The sequence below is a fragment of the Necator americanus genome, chromosome X, assembly GCF_031761385.1.
Source record: "Necator americanus strain Aroian chromosome X, whole genome shotgun sequence".
NCBI lineage: Eukaryota > Metazoa > Nematoda > Chromadorea > Rhabditida > Ancylostomatidae > Necator > Necator americanus.
In genome coordinates, this window is record NC_087376.1 from 25,776,210 (window position 1) to 25,793,357 (window position 17,148).

The 17,148-nt window shown below is 39.1% G+C and overlaps 1 protein-coding gene across 1 annotated transcript; it reads left to right on the forward strand.

Annotated features, from left to right (window-relative positions):
- Positions 1–601: 601 nt before the first annotated feature.
- RB195_025510 (uncharacterized protein) lies at positions 602–16,896 on the forward strand (the record flags this gene model as incomplete). Its single annotated transcript, XM_064213688.1, has 30 exons — positions 602–721; positions 1,217–1,332; positions 1,832–1,919; positions 1,988–2,103; positions 2,187–2,300; positions 2,380–2,450; positions 2,520–2,633; positions 3,851–3,970; positions 4,088–4,224; positions 4,326–4,445; positions 4,505–4,622; positions 4,697–4,782; positions 4,919–5,016; positions 5,507–5,661; positions 6,568–6,711; positions 7,161–7,344; positions 7,930–8,053; positions 8,108–8,267; positions 9,344–9,542; positions 9,599–9,705; positions 11,450–11,629; positions 11,750–11,911; positions 11,976–12,119; positions 12,190–12,287; positions 13,029–13,136; positions 13,389–13,484; positions 13,566–13,663; positions 13,760–13,862; positions 13,936–13,995; positions 16,615–16,896. The coding sequence occupies 30 exons, from the start codon at positions 602–604 to the stop codon at positions 16,894–16,896; spliced, it is 3,822 nt and encodes a 1,273-aa protein (XP_064069569.1).
- Between the last annotated feature and the right edge of the window lie 252 nt (positions 16,897–17,148).

The window sequence follows — 17,148 nt, forward strand, 5'->3', positions numbered from 1 at the left end:
TATTCGGGCATCTTGGTAGGTCGCGCGCGGGTGCAACGCGTGCATGGTTCACAGCCACCTATGGACATCCTCATCACATTCATCGATTGATCCTTTTTCCAGATCCATTCTGCAAAGTCTAAGTAGGAGTCGTTTCTTTATTCTTGCTCCCGAAGACGTATCTTGAGGTGTTCTCTGTGCAATGCCTCGTGTGAGGCTTTTCGTGCGCTTTTTGCAATTTTTGTCCTCTTTGTTCCTAATTAAAACCGTTCTTATTATCATTTTCTGCTGAGTTCTACTTCTGCTTCCCTTCTATTTAATTTTTCTAAATTCTCTGTTTCGATTTGTGAGTAATTCCGTCTAGGACACCTTGGTGAATCCTTTTTGCTTATTTTCTGTCAAGATATTTATGGATATATTGATTTATAGATATTTTGCAGCACTTCTTTAAGTGTAAGTATTTCTTCTTCTTTTAATTGTGTGATTTTCTTGTTACAAAGTTCGAATGGTTCGGATGTATTACACCGTAGATTTCATTAATCAGTCGTTAATCATTTCTTTGTTTAATCGGATACAAAAAGGCTTTTTTTTTTGTTTTCAGCCCCATCTCAATGTTTGAGTGATGTTTTTCGCTAGTCGTGGGAGGTACCCACTCCTGTTTCAATGGACCTCTTCCATCATCCCATTGCTATTCATTCCATTGCTTGTCTTGGCCAATCACGCTAGCTTCGATTTAGAGAAGGTATGTTTCTATAAAATCTGTCGTTGTCGTTTGTCGTTCGATTATTGTGTAAACACAGCAAAAGATATGGGTAACCGAGTAACATCTTTGGGATTATTATTATTGTTGTTCACCGTAAGCTTTGCATTACTGTTCTCGATCACTAAATGTGAAGTTAATCATTTTTGGTTTTTCTACTCTCATGAAATCGAATTTGGCAGTAGAGTATATGTCCATGCTGGTATTTCTTTCTTCAATTTTCTCAGTTTTGTTGCTTTTCCACTGTGACTCGGATGGTTTTCACGATCCATGTTCAAAGCCGGGTAATGAAATTAAGTAGGGAAAGAGTTGAGCTATTCATTGCGCACAAGTTCTTTTTTCTCTCTCTCAAAGAAGGGTGTGCTTGAAATCAAGAAGATTGGAGTTCCGTTCCAATAGGTGAACATCAGAAACAAATAGAGAACATGGATGTCTTGTTTGAAGCAAAAAATGTCGTTCTTACGCGCTGAAATTTAGTCGCTTTCAACATCATGTGATCGACATTGCTACAATGGTGTTTGTTTGAATGGTTCATGTGCTTGCTCAAAAGGATGGGTAGGAAGTCAGTGCGATCACTGCTATGGACGAATAAAGTAAGTGTTCCAATTCATTCTTCCTCATTTTTAGTATGCAGCATTTAATTGGTTTTTATTATTCGTTTGTTGGACATTAGTTTTTTCTAAGTGATTTCTCTATAGCCCATTCATTATCGAGTTGGTGAGATTTTGTTCAAGAATATTAAGTGAGCAAGTTGAAGAAGACCTACCAAAGAAAACTCCTTCCCGCTACTCTTTGACATGATGTACAATGTACAGGAACGATTCTTTCAAAACCTGCTCACCTACGATCGATATAGTATACCGTGGCTATTAGTTACAAATAACCTATGTATATCCGCGTTATATAATAGTTTCGATCTAAGCAGGCGAAGTCTTTGATTCTGTATTTTCTTGAGACTTCAAACATGGTGATTCAATTCAACTACAACATCTTTCACGTACGCTAGCAGCATTTGTGCATGTCAGAGCTTCTTATCTGGAGCAGTTTGGTGCGCTAAACTGAATCCGTACTTTAGACATTATTCTTATTTAGGCTCACAGAGAATCAGAGCCACCTCATTGACGGTCCATTAGACTATAGCTCATCTTCCAAATGTACATGGGTTATAGAGAATGAGAAGGTTAGCTCAACTGTTCTTCAAGCTACTGCGCTCTGCACCTTAGCGATCGACTCCTGTTATATTTTTAGAAGTCTGGAGCACCTCTGAACCTAAAATTAGAAAGTTTTCAAACAGAATGTGGTTGGGATTTTGTATACATCTATGATGGTGATGGCGTATACGGTGAACAGCTTGCTGCCTTCTGGTACACTTTTTTCTACTCGGGAATTTCTTTACGCTCTCTCCAAGTATACGCTTTTTTAAGCAATTTGTATATCTGATTTTCAGTGGAGAGCAGGAAATGCAGGAAGTAAGCGCCCCCTCCGGTAAAGCACTTATTTATTTCTTCAGTGATTTAGCTATGAATTTGAACGGGTTCAACATATCGTACGAGTTCAATAAGTGAGTTCTACTCCTCTTTCAGATTATCTATTTCTCTTTTAGCTTGGATTTTGTTTGTGCAAGGGAATTGTTGCTTTAGATGTCCGTATAATTGTAATTCTCATGGCGTGTGTCAAGACAGTAAGTGTAATTGTACGCGTGGTTTTACAGGTTTGTTCTTACTTCTGCTGCATTTTTTCATGGAACATCTTTGGTTAAGCTACAGAATAATCTTTTTAGGTGCTTATTGTGAAATGCGCGTATGTACGGAACAAGATGAGGGGAAGTCTGGACCTTGCCTACACGGTGGAGTTTGTAAGAAATCCCGCTGCTCTTGTACAGTCTCTTACCACGGCGAGTTTGACTAAATTTGCCAAGATTTTATTTTTTAAATGGTGCTAGCGGATCTAATAGGTTATAGATTTAATGCTAAAGGAAGTCGTCTGTACCTGCGAAATACGCAGTACATAAAAATAAAGTTTTTAAAATGATTCGGATAAATGTCCTTGCCCCAGAAGCATAATTTCTCCTCCATGGCTTGACTGACATACATTCACGACACATCAAAGAAATTTGTTGGCATCTTTGATCTCTTTCTTCACATTCGACTTTCCACAGATGTGCAATCCATTTGAAGTGTTAGCATCTTACATGCGTTCCTGTTCTTTGCAGCATCTTATCTTTGCACATCTGTTTTCTCGTTGTGAAAGAGTATGTTTCACACTCTACACTATTTTTTGTTTCAAGTTTCTTTCTTTCAAAGCATTTATATGTCAGATATCAGTATAGAAAGTGGTGTTTTCTTCGCCACACATTTCCTAAAGAATTTCATTTCTCAGTCTGATGATGCAGTTCGTTGATGAAATGCTCACTTTTTGCACTTGTGCTGTTTGCATTTTTGTATTAATTTGTGCCTGATCTAAAAAAAAGCTTATCGAGACTGAGTGAAATCATTAGAAACTTGAGAATTTTTGAAAAGGCTCCTTAGTTGAAATGGTGCCAGACAAAATATCAAAAATTCTAACACTAACGAATTTTTCAAGATTTTTTAAAATCAATCGTCGCAGTCATCTTATGTTGTTTTCATTTCAGTGGATCATTGGAATCTCGACAAAAAAGCGCTTTCGCTGTGTAAAACTGGACGATTTTTATTCTTCGCGTTGTTTCAAACTTTCTTTGATATTCAGTATAATGTTTCAGAAACTAAATAATTTCTCTCTAGCATTTTCTATTTCATATTTCCTTTTTTGACTTTTCGAAGACATATATATATATTATTATTATTATTGTTATCGTTATTATTATTATTATTATTATTATTATTATTATTATTATTATTATTATTATTATTATTATTATTATTATTATTATTATTATTATTATTGTACAAATATTCTGAGTTATATCCCTTAAGTTTGTCCTAGTGTATCCTAGTGTAAATTTGTAGGATTCTTCTGAGAACTAAATATGGATGACGTTAGTAAAAACAAAATGTTATTAAAATATTCCTCATGGTTTCTGTATTATATGATTTCCTTGTTAAGCTTTGATAATAGAACCAAATATTACAGGTGATACGTGTCAATCTCCCAAGGCTCGTTCTGTTTGGGATCGTGTCCCAACAAACAACGAAGTAGCTGGTCGTGCTTCCCATACCTCTGTGATAATCGATGACGCCATTTGGAATATCGGTAAGACACCATGAAAAAAAAAAAACTGTTTAATTCATTATTTGGAATTTAGTTCTTAGAACTTCTTCTTGCGTAGAACTTCTGTTGAATTTCGTTTTAATTCCGTTTAATGTCTAGGAGGAGAGCGCTTCAGTGGAGTTCATTTTGAGGATCCAACAGTCTATAATCTTACCTCTCGATCGTGGTCAACTATCGCAGTGGAAGCGCATACGAAACCTGCCGTGAGATTCGACCATACTTTAGTTCGCTACAAGGTGAACTTACGAGTCCTTTTTAGCGCCTAAAAGTAGTTTATTTCTTACTATTATTTGTTTTCAAATCTCAGACCAAATTAATGCAACTACTTGAGATTTAGATGAAATTATTCATGTTTGGTGGTGTTATTGACCGAAAAAATATCACGAGCGAGTTGTGGAGCTTCGACATTCACACAAAGGAATGGAATAAAGAGAGTGTCGATAACAAAGATTTGATGGTATCATCACGACCTTAATTCTTTTGTTTTTATTCAGTATTCAATGAATTCGACTACAGGTACCTCCTTTATCCGTTGCTGGGCACACGGCACACGTGATTGGTTCAGAAATGTACATTTTCTTCGGTTATAACCCAGAGATAGGATTTGTTCATAATGTTCAAGTTTACAACTTCGGTAAATCATTTAATTTCTTGTAGTTTCTCTATATTTTTTGCTGAAAAAGTTCTTATCTCTATGTCACCATGTAGAAACCGGGAGATGGCGTTTTGGCAACACGAAGGATCAGGTATATGGTCGCTTCCGTCATTCATCGGTTCACTACAAAATGGATTCTGTGAGTTTTTTTTTCCAGTGAAGTCTTTTCTGATATCTGCGAGCAATGACAGTTTCATCACTTGCAATGTTATGCCACGTTTTTCATCTAATTTTGCATGGTATACTTCTAAAATGTGATTTAATCCTCCTTATAGGGTGATGCTATCCTTGTTTACGGAGGAACAATGTGGTCGAATGCTCAGAACAATCTCACGGACAGTCTTATGAGATACGATATCAAGCATGAAAAATGGTTAGCCATGTAATTTCTTTCTTCTTTTTTTTTTCTTGATTTTTCGCGTATCGGTTTTCGCAGCTGATTATATTAAACCGTCACTAGCTGTAATATTCAATGTTGTAGGCTTAAAGGTACCACCCCCAGGAATCTGGGGTGGTTCGGGTTTCACATGGGTTATGCCTATACGGGGTCGTAGATTATGGGGAAGAGGGTGTTCATCTCTTCCTGTATCAGTGTAAACGGACCACCCCGGAACGTTGTTTCTTAACGACGTCCTCTATTACAGCGCGCCACCCTTGCGCTCCCCGCCAGCGAAACACCCGAACGGGCTTCCGACGAATCGTAGGGGGCAAACGTTTATATATAATATATTTCTAATATATTCCTTCGTTTCTTTCTTATAATTGCAATACCGGTTCTGTATCCTTTTGTGTTTTTGCTTTTTTTTTTGTCAATTTTCTTGTTGAACATTATAAAGTGGTAAAAAGTTTACTTTCTATTTCAGGACCAACCTTCCTCCATCAGGTGTGCAGTTGTTCCTCCATACAGCTACAATACTGAACGGTTTGATGATTGTTGTCGGTGGAAATGGATACAATATTAGCGAGTCTCGTACAAAACAGGAGTGCTTTTCCGGAATGATTCAAGCCTATGACATTGGTACGTTGTTGTCAATATTATTTTCTTCTGAGGTTCTCTAAATTATATTGATTGTTCTCGCAATTTGCATTGTTTCTTCTACAAAGTGACCTTTTCAAATAATTCGATAATTTGATTTCCATTTCCCTGTTAGCTCTTTCTACTTCTTATTCCATGCCATGCACCATTTCTGTTCCGCAGTCCCATTCTATGAAGGAATTTATCTCATCTTACTCCTATTTTACTCTGTTCTTGTGCTACTCATTCCGTTTATCTCTAATTAGAGTTCTTTTTTCTTCTTATTTCTGCATATGTGCTATATCAGACACATGATACTCTCGATCTATGATAACAAAATGTTGTTTCTGTGGTTTTCGCTGTTTTGTGCAGTAACCCTACTGGTAAAGGGATGAGGGCATAGGTGTGATAGGGAGGAGACGGACCCTCCTCAGGTGAAGGGGGTCTAGCTCATGGGGTGCAGTTCAAGTGAAGGGGGTCCCTTCGCCAACCGTACAAAAGTGAAGGGGGTCTTTTTGCCTACCGTACAAAAGTGAAGGATGTCCCTCCGCCAACCGTCCAAGAGTGAAGGGGGTCGGAACACCGGCTCCGACCATCGCATTTGCGGATGAGGGTCCTCATCCATGAAATCGATCGTATATCCTTAACTACGGCTTTGAAAGTGTCGAACCTTTCCACTGCATTACAACCAAAATGTGTGGTGATAATCAGCCATGCTAACGGGATTTGTCTCTACTTGTATAATTATAATTTTGATGTTAACTGTTTCCTATGAGTTCAGTTTTGTTGTCTTCTACGCATTTTTTTCAATTCATTTACGTGAAGTTACAGTTTGCAGTGAAGTCTAAATATGTTTGTTCTACGGTTACGTTCAGATGTTAGGACTGCCTCATTACGTTTTTATTCCAGCTTGTAAACAGTGGTTCAATATCTCAACTGGCGTTTCACAGTTGAGGCGTTATGGTCACACTGCTGTTGCAACAAACAATGAGCTCTACATAATAGGAGGATTCAATGGAAGGATGTTAAACGATGTGTGGCGATTCACTCCCGGTTAGCTTTTTATTATAGTAGCTCGTTAGGGTGTTATAAAATTTCTGAGATACATCTACAAATTTTCTGAGATATACAACTTTCATAATATCTGAGTTCCTCTTAACTCATATTTAAAGTTTTGAAATTCCATCACGTTTGTAAGTTCTTCGGTGTAGCACTGGCTTAGAACTGATGTACTAGATTAGGTTTCCTTGTTTATTTTTGTATATGGGTTATGCATTGTAGTTTCCAATTCCGTTCTCACCTTTATTCACTATATGGTAGAATGTTTAGCGGCTATAATGCTCGGTTTCTTATTAAGCAAGGTTTGAAAATTGTTTTTCTCACTTTTTTGATATTTAGTGGAATGTTGGACATGCGAATTTGTATGTTCTTCCACATTTTTTCTGTATTTGCTTGTTGTCTTCTGACATCATCAGATGTTGCTAAACTTTGTAAACCTTTAGCTGAATGCTCATCGGCTACACGCCCAGAGGAGTGCCGATCCTTAACTGATGGAGTGAAATGTGTTTTCGCTGATCGCACATGTGTTAAATTCGATCCGTTCGTAAGCTATAAGCAGTCATTTCTGTCTTTCGTCAAAAACGAATCGCCCAAATCAGTGTCGGAGTGTAGAAATACAGCAGTGAGGTAAGCACATTGTCCAAAGCTCGGTTCTTTTCAACACTATCTTTGGGTTTGCTTTTTTAAAATGAACTTAGTGGAAGTTGGATGTACTTTTCTACCATTACTATTACTTTTCTTCGTACTGCCAACCCTTTGAGTCAACTAATAAGCCCCACTTTGAAACCAAATGGTAGACTACGGAATGATATTTTTAGCGATCATTCGCTAGTTATCAGTATGTATTTCTCTGCAAATCTATATATTCTCTGTAAAGTTTTTCTTTTTAGAAGGTCTCTCTGAAACGTTTTCTCATTTCAAAGCATTCTAGTGGCGTTACTTCGGAAATTAATGTTACACTTCAATTTTCGTTTATCAAGGTAACAGAATTCACAATGCAAATAGTCATAAAGTGTAGTTGAGGTAAAGTAAACTGTTGCTAAGGTTGGTTGAAGCGAATGAAAGTGCAATGAGGATAAACTTGTATGGTAAAATTTGTTCTATTTCTAAGTGAATGGCAATATCCGTGTCAAAATCGCATCTTTGCATACGAATAGATAGCCGTCTGTGTTATTTTTCTTCATTTTCCCCTCTTTATCAACAAATTTCCAGGCAAGCGCTTCAAGTCTGTGATGAACAAAATGACTGCATGTCATGCATTTCTGAGCCAGGATGTGGTTGGTGCCCTTCTGGAGATCAGTGCCTGCCGAACGATGGAGAATGTGTAGATGGTCAAGTTAGTATCATAGTCGAACGTCTTTATATCTATATAGCATCCGATTCTTTGTAGGTAATGCTTACGACTTGGGAGAAATGTTCACTAACACGAGATCCTCCTCCGCCGCGTCCTTGCGGTATGGCGAACGACTGTCGAAGCTGCAAACTACTCGCTCACTGTAACTGGTATACAGTTGAGGGAAAACCTACTTGTATTCCACTGGAAGATGAAAGTGTGTTCTGCTATGTTTTCTTTAGCAAAAATAGTAGGGCTTTGTGTCTTTAATTTCATGTCTCTTTTCCATTTCCTTCCTACTTCATATGTCGGAAACCGATGTTTATGAAATAATACACAAAATATGAAAGAAATTTACAAAAAAAAATGGATTTTTATCAGGAGTAGTCTTATAGTTTTACTTAGCATATTATGCATTATTAACCAAATTGACACTTCGAAAACCTCTGAATTATACTGATTGGCCATTGCTAGGTTCCATTCACGTCCAGGTATTTTCGCAGGTTTTGTGAATCTCGCAGTCAACTCGTTTACTATGCTCATCCTGAACCCCTTGACTTCTAAATTCCCTTGGAAAATCGCACCCATGATTGACATTGAAAAGACGAATTCATACTCGCTGAATTTTTGGAGCTCCCTAGGACGCTCTCCCATACCGCCTGAAATAGTTACCTCCGATCGTCTCGGATTTTTCTCCTAAAATCCCTTGTTTTGAAAGTTTTCCATCCACCTCTTGATGCTGCTAACATCCAGAGAGCCTTGCCTTTGGAATCCCCATCGTATCAGAGCAGCGCTGTTCAAATCCACTGTATCGGATTGCGAGCATTGCCTTCTGCTGGACGAATGATGGCTCTCCTCACCACGTGATCGCTGTGAGCACATGATAGAAATAAAGTTTTCGGTTTCAGAACTCCAGCCTGGGTTTGGGTGTCCAAACTTTTTCGTATAGTAGGATGTTCGAATTTTATGTTCAAAACCTCCTCTTAGTCGATTTGTTAATTTCTGCAGAAGAGCGTGTAGAAAATAAGTCCCTCAGCAACATTTATTTGACTCGGAGAAGCCTTCGCATTCTGTCCTATATTGGTTTGTCCTCCGTTTCTGTACCTATATCACTTCCAGAAACAGTGGGAGAAGCTTAGCGTGTATTTCACACTATTATTTAGCAGGATTTCGCACTTCAATTTTGTTCCTTTTAATGTTGGACTTTTTCTATGAATATAATCATCTGGCCTTAATATTCCATGTCTAAACACAGAGTTTACTTAGGGCTATTATTCATCTAATGTTTTACAGTATTGTTGCGAAAAGAACAGCTCGATCGTGAATTAGACCGCGTAGCTTCGTCTAGCTTACCATTGCGACTACCAACCACACCACCTCCCATCCCTCCTGGACAAAACCTCTCCTATTGTCCTCTACCATGTTCTTCACTCTATACATGCACTCAGTGCCTTCAAGAACAGAAATGCATGTGGTGTCCAAGTACAAACAGGTACCATTCAAATCTTTGTGCATTTCTTTTAGCTTGTTTTATGTCAACTTTTACAGATGTATAAACATGGAAGCATATGCTTTATCATTTGCATATGGACAATGTCACTCCTGGGTAGCTGGTCATGCTCATGGATTAGCGTTTTCCAAATCTTGCAGGATAGGTTCGTTTCAGTAATATTTACCTATTTGTGGTGTCTTTATTTGATCTTCTTATTTTTTAAAATATAGATATCATCTTGCTATAGTTGGAATTTTGAGGTTTTGGAATTGCATTATCTCATACTCTCTACTCTGTAATCTCTTATACAAAGAATATATATCATCATACTTTGATTTTTTCTAATAAGTAGAATATGATCAACAAAATCATCATAACACTTAGCTGTCCCTGTCCCATTAAGCTCCCTTTTATTGCTAATCTGCTGACAGTAGTGTGGATTTTTTCCTACAAGTAGTACCACTAGTACTGTTCCCTTGCTGCTTCTCATCAATAGTTCTCAAGGAAGTCATCATCTAATAATTAAATTAACCGATGATGGATAGAGTTATATTTCAGTTCACATGAAAAATACTTCTAAGAATGTTTAAAGATTATATGAGATTTTTTCGACCCACTTATAATGAACGTATATAAAACAAGCAATATTCGTGTTTTCTCTGTTCATTACTAGGAGTTGATGATTGCTCGAGAAGGATGGAAATCAGATGTCCCTTAATCAAAGATATCCAACGAATAGGGCAGTGTTTCCTAACTAACCGTTGTTGCGACGGCAGGACTGTTGACTAACAGCAGTTTTTCAGTGGCGCCGGAGGTCGTTAATCGGCGGAACGCAAACTGCTAATTAATTGACCTTTAGCACATAGCCTAGTGTACGTTGCAGTGTATCTAAACCATCTGAAATCTTTTAAAGGCAGCATATCACGAATCTGAGGTGGTGCGGATTTCAGGTGGAGTATTCTTATGCGGGATAGTAGATTATGGAGAGAAAGGTGATTCCGTCCATTTCTTCCTAATTGCCGTAAAAAACGGCCCGGAAGATGCGGCGCCGCACAGCGCTGGCGCGCTCCAATCGAACTCGTTGTAGAAAATAGTGCGCCGGAACGCTCGAAGCCGTATCTTTCGGCCCGTTTTCTGCGGCAACTACGAAGAAATGAACGGAAGCACCCTCCTCCCCATAATCCACGACCCCGTATACGAATACTTCACCGGAAATCCGTACCAATCCAGATTCGTGGGGTGATGCCTTTAAGCCCGATATGGGATTCACAGTGCTCGGGTCTTGCAATTCATTCCAATTGCCAGTTAGGGGTAGCTCTAGGAAGGACAATGATCGAGGTCGAAGTCTTAGTCGCAGAAATAACCACGGAACAGATGTTGCTTGTGCATTCGTTCGCGGCATCCACACCAAAACCTTCATTACTACAACAGTTTCCTCTTTTCGTTTCTAATCCATCGTTGAGGTCCTATATCGAAAGTGTACTCAGAAGGAATTGATCAAATGGACTGCAGAATCCACAGCCAACTGTTGGACATGGTAAAAAGATGTGCCTGTGAATCTCAATTGGACCCAAATGTTCCCTCAAGTGCAAATATGAGATTGATTAGTGGATTTGACATGGCACGCACGAAATATCGAAGTTAATTTCGCATAAATCTGATATCATAAGGAATATGCAGAAAATTCATGTTTTGTTGAACAAGAAAAGATATAAATTTGTATAACATGCGATGTATTTGATGTAATCATCCATTATTCTACATTTTACAGAAAGTAAATTCTTGTAAACAAAGTTAAAGAATTTTGCGCTAAACATTGTTTTAGCAACCATTCTTTTATTTTTTAAGATTTAAAATGTTCTACTACATTGACTTTCCTTTTCAAATGTTGATCTGTGTTTTTTAAGAGTCTTCGAACTGTTCTGCACATAAAACTTGCGCCGAGTGCCAACTTTCTCCTGAATGTGGATGGCTTGACGATGGTTCTCATACAGGACTTGGAAACTGTACACAGGGGTCAGCTCAAGGTCCTTTGAATCCTGGACCCAACTTCCGTTCTGAGCAGTGGTATTTCATTGATTGTCCAGGTTTGTGTCTTATTGTTGTTTACGCTAACTGTGCCCGTTTTTTTAACACTCAATGCGACGTTTCTAAATTGTTTTGCCTTGACATGACTTAGACGATTGTAGTAGATGTTTACTTTCTAGCTTGTCAGTGTAACGGTCACTCTATGTGCAACGGTACACGTCATACTCTCGGAGGTATCCAGGAAGTTTGTGGAGAGTGCCAAGACAACACTATGGGAAAACATTGCGAGCTTTGCGCTCCCGGGTACTTTGGAGATCCACGTAATGGCGATCACTGCAAGGGTATATTTGTTTCAACTAAATTTCCTGTTTTCATTGGGACTTGTGATATAAGTGCAATATTTAGCATGCCAGTGTAACGGACAAGCAGACACTTGTGATAACGCTACCGGCGCTTGCCATTGTAGAACGAAAGGCGTAATTGGTAATGAATGCGATCGCTGTGAGCAAAAATACTACGGTCAGCCAAGAAATGGAACTCCTTGCTACTGTGAGTTTCATACCATGGTCTTCTTCTCCAAGACGCGCGTTACTTTGCACTCAGTACACTCATATTTTAGATGAGCTCAGCGTCGACTTCATCTTCACCTTTAAGCTGAAGAACGAGGATAAAGACAAACACGCCACCGAAATCTATCTATTCAGTATTCCACATAAGGTGGTTTTTTTTTGTATTCGTGTATCATTTATCCACAGATGGATTTAAAATATGGGTTTCTGTGGCTGCTTGACTATGAAGGACTTCTTATTTCAATTTTCGGTGTCCCTTTCGACACCTTTAAGGTTTCTTCTTTCGTTCGGTAAAATTAAACATGATGATAAATGTAAATACCACATCATTCATGTTTTTTTTAATCGATAGGAGGTTGTTTCTACAGCGGAATTGCACTCCTAAATTCGGTATTAACCTAATGTCACGGAAACACTGGCTTCCCAGTGGTTGAGTTTTGAATTCAATAATAGAAACGTAAGAATGTACCGTGCTCTTGAATATATTTTGTATGTGTGCCTGTTGTATGCAGTCCTGTTCTGCTGTGTATTGAGTTGATTTTGTTATGTACAGATTGGAGCTTTGAAAAAAGTTTCTTAACAGACTTCAGTCCTGTTTCAACCACTTGAGATTGATTTCTTTGTCATTTTGCTTCTCAAACACGAAAGCACATTGTGCTAATCATTGCCTTCGCTTTGAAGTTGCTCACTGGCTTCTTTTTTGAAGTGTCCTTCACCTAATCAGAATTTCTAGGAGACTAAATCCTATTTTTCAAATTTTCTAGAAGCAGCTTAAGTAAGCTAGTGTAGCCGCCGTTAGAACCTATGTTAAGAAGTGCTCTTAATTTGAAGTCTAGTTTGTAATGGCTGCTATCAAGATGTGTTTAATTTCGTGATTTTGGTCTTCCAGAAAGACACGGACGTAACGTTTCAAATAAGCTGCGATGGAGGTTCGCAAGCAAACGTTGCTCTAAACATCACTTCTTCACTTTTTGAGTCGACCCCGAGGAAGATGATGGTACGTTGGCTTTAATTCTCAATTCCTCACTGCCTCTTATTCAGTGTTCCTCGTATGCGTCCAAAGATAGCTCTAGGATGCACAAGATTTTTTTTATTATTGCCCATTAGGATTCAAGTCGTACATACTAATAGAAACTTTGGCCTTACGACCTCGTGATCGCTCTTTTGAGAAATCCCATTTGTTCAATGCGGCTTCGCATCTAGAATTTGGTCACCTGTGTTGCTGTATCTTAACGAAGAAAAAATTTAGCACAACACAACTTGTGATTCAAAAGGTTTCCGACGTGTTTATGTTGCTTCCGATCCTGATTACGCTTACGGAACTGATGCAAACACCACTTTCTTCGTGAGTGTCTTAAAAGAATCGTTTGTGATATCGCTTTCTCGCTAATTCTAACTCATCACTGATATAACCTGACTAATTTAGGTACGAGTATTCAACTTCACCACTCCCATCACAATTCAAGTGTCATTTGCTCAGTCCCCACCTATCAACTGGGTGCTTTTCTTCGTTATTTTTGCAGCGTAAGTGGCACTGTTTCTCTGTAAACTTCAGTTTTCGTTTATTTATACTTCTATAAAAACTTTAGAAAATCACTTATGTTCATTTTTTATTTTCAGTTGCTTCATCGTCCTATTAGTTGTCGCTGGTTTGCTGTGGATGATCAAACTTCGTATCGAAGTGTATCGCAGAAACCAGAGGAGAATTGACGAAATCGAACATGTAATACATTTTTGTTATGATTTCCTTGAATTTCGGCTGTTTCGTTTTTACTTCAATGTTCCTCTGGTTGCAGATGGCTTCACGACCCTTCTCGTCTATCAAGCTGGAGCTCACAAATGTGCATTGCTTCTCGGTCAGTTTTGGGACAGCTTGCTTCCAGCTTCATTTATTTTCACCTGTTTATATTCGAATGGCAAATGATACCTTCGAAATTATTTTAAAAAAATGACTTTGCGTGATTTTTTTTTCTTGCGAGTTTGATCAATCTTTTAATCGCACTAGAACAATACTCGCGCAACATTCTGCGCGAGGAGTTCGATAGATCAATTTGCATAACTACTGGGAACGGATTGGAACAAGTTCTTCCTTGCAAACCCCATTCAACTTCGTTCAGCTCTCGGAGATCACCCCACGAATCTGACGTGCTATGGATTTCCGAGGGCCAAGGACTATACGGGGCGGATGGGATCTCGCTCATCTCTTTCTGCATCTTTGTAAACAGGCGGCTTCGGAATGCAGTTCCTTACGACGTCCTCTATTACAGCGCGCCACCTTTGCGCCCCGCCCACGCCTGCGATTCGTGAAATGGAATTAATTGTCTATCGGGACGTCCGAATGGATTTTCGAGGAATCGGAGGGAACCGTAATAATCGGAAATCGTAAGGAACCTCATTCCGAAGCCATCTGCCTACAGTCATGCAGGGAGAAATGACCGAGATCCCACCTGTTTTTGCAATCTACGTCCCCGTATAGCCTTTGGCCCACGTAAATCCATACCACGTGAGATTCGTGGGGTAATTCCTTTAAGAATGGTATTAATTGTTGACCGCGATTAGGAAACTAGCAGTACAAAGCAGAGTATGTTCTTCCATTGTTTCTACCGTAGCGTACCAGTCTTAAAGGCATTACTCCACGAATCTGGGGTGGTACAGATTTCCGGTGGAGTATTCGTATGCGGGATCGTAGATTGTTGGAAGAAGAAGTTCGGTTCATTTCTTCCTAATTGCCGTAGAAAACGGCCCAGAAGATACGGTTTCGACCGTTCCGGCGCACTATTTTCTACAAGGAGTTCGGTTGGAGCGCGCCAGCCTTGTGCGTGCGCCGCATCTTCCGGGCCGTTTTTTACGGGAATTAGAAGGAAATGGACGGAATCACAGCCCTCTCCACAACCTACTATCCCGTATACGACTCCACCTGAAATCCGTACCAGCTCAGATTCACGGGGTGATGCCTTTAACAAAATATTCACATTTGGTCCGAATGAACTCATAAAACGCCACGCGTCATTTTCCATTTTCTGGATGTAGAGGTTACTGTGATTTCCCTGCGGGTCTATGTTATGTATCGTAGCAAGATTCCTAGAGCTACTGCAAAGTTTTAAGGTCATTGCAACTGCAAAAACGGAATTTTTATTGTAGAGAACGTGATTCTATTCTCATTGCATGCGCGTTTACGTGATAGGTTGTTCTACAAAGAAGTGTAAGATTGGAGGATCTTCGTCGCGCAAGATTTTCAAAATCAGCAGTGATTACTTTAAAAGAATAGCTGGAGAGCCAAACATGTTTTATGAGACATCGCGTATTTTCATCTGCAATCGTAAGCTATTTCCCGATGTGAAAATCATTTCTTAAGTAATGTGCCTATGACATTAATAGGTAGTAATTAAAAGGCAGCACACCACGAAATTGGCGATGATGGGGTCTCTCCAGAAAAAGGTAGGGTTAAGGATGAAGATTAAAAGTATGAGCGTCTTCACGCCCGAACGTGTACCTTGTACGGCCCCGCGAGCATGCGGGCGATAATCAGTGATGTTTACCCAGCAGCGTATTCAATTAAAACCAATGAATAGGTTACTGAGGGAACCGGTGCATGTACCAAGGTGACGATATGAGGTGCCTCGTCGGAAATTACGTAAGTGAGGGGTGTTCTAACGCCGTTTCCAGGACGGTTAAGAGGAATTGAACGTGTACATGCTCATAGTCTTAATATACATCTCTGACGTTGTCATAAGCGTGGAGAAATCCCAACATCCTAATCCATAAGTGCTGAATAAGGCAAAAATGACTCTCTAATTTGGAGTGGTCACCTCTCTAGCTATGTACGGAATTTATTAATGAGAGGAGCCCCTTTGGTTAGCTGTAGTAACCTTTTTGAGATCATGTCATGTGTGCGATCCAGCAGTGTGTGATCGCTACACAGGAATCATTTTGTATAAGCGCCAAAGGCTTGACCAGCAAACTCCCGTTTCAGACTGAAAAGAAAACGATCTTTCACATTAATCCATTTACACTTAACTAACATTCGATTTTGAGGGAAATGTTCCTCATTCAGGTCCTTTTGGATAGTGACTTCGTTTCTCCTACTCGATTATCTAGTTTCTGTTTTCTTTTTTTTTCTCATGAGATATCTCAGGATAATTTCTCTGCATGTTAACGTAGAACCTCAGTATCAGTGAAGAGGGCAGTCCGTAAGGAAATCCCTTGTGTTCCGTCTACAAAGATTCTAAAAGTCATGTTCAACCTCCCTGAACGGCTCTACGATGAAATCTTAAGAAATGTTTGAAAAAAGACGATCACATTTGCTTTTTATGGATGAAATTATTTATTTTTAGATTATTTTGTTAGTACCAGTAGAAAACACCACTTTTACATTTTTGCTTCCCAATATTTCTTGATGTTTGCGCTGAAATAGTGCTGTATAATGTTTCTGCAGTTAATCCGAAGATATTTGTTTGTATCCGAATTGTTTACAGGCTACTGGCCCAGTACAAGGACCCACTCCCCTGTCCGTTGAGCCGTGTAGCAATTACAAATCGGGGGTTTTTACTCTGGCTGTTCGTTTGCCAACTGGAGGCCGTGCCACAACACCGAACGGTACATCTGGATTAGCGGTTGCTTCAGCTTTATGTCAACTTACACCTGCACAGTTGGGAGTGTTGCAAGCACCGGATAATTCAGAAAATAGAAATAATCGAAAAACAACACTGCGTAGGTATATTCCTTTCCTTCGCACAAGAGAAAATGATGCCGGTTAGCCGTTTTTGTTTTGTTGAATGCATTTTGAGAGCTCAACTTATTGCCTGTATCTCAGTAGTCAAAATTCTGAATAATATGCTTAAGCTTGCTCGTCTTTTTCTTTTTTCTAATTTTACAGAAATCTCGTAAGGAAATGCGGTTTAAAACTAAAATGAGGGTGTTTGGGCATTGAACAGAAATTTTTCGTGATCTGTTAGCTCAAAAAAGTTCATTATTGAATTATTCGTTATTTATAATGACCGTGATATGTG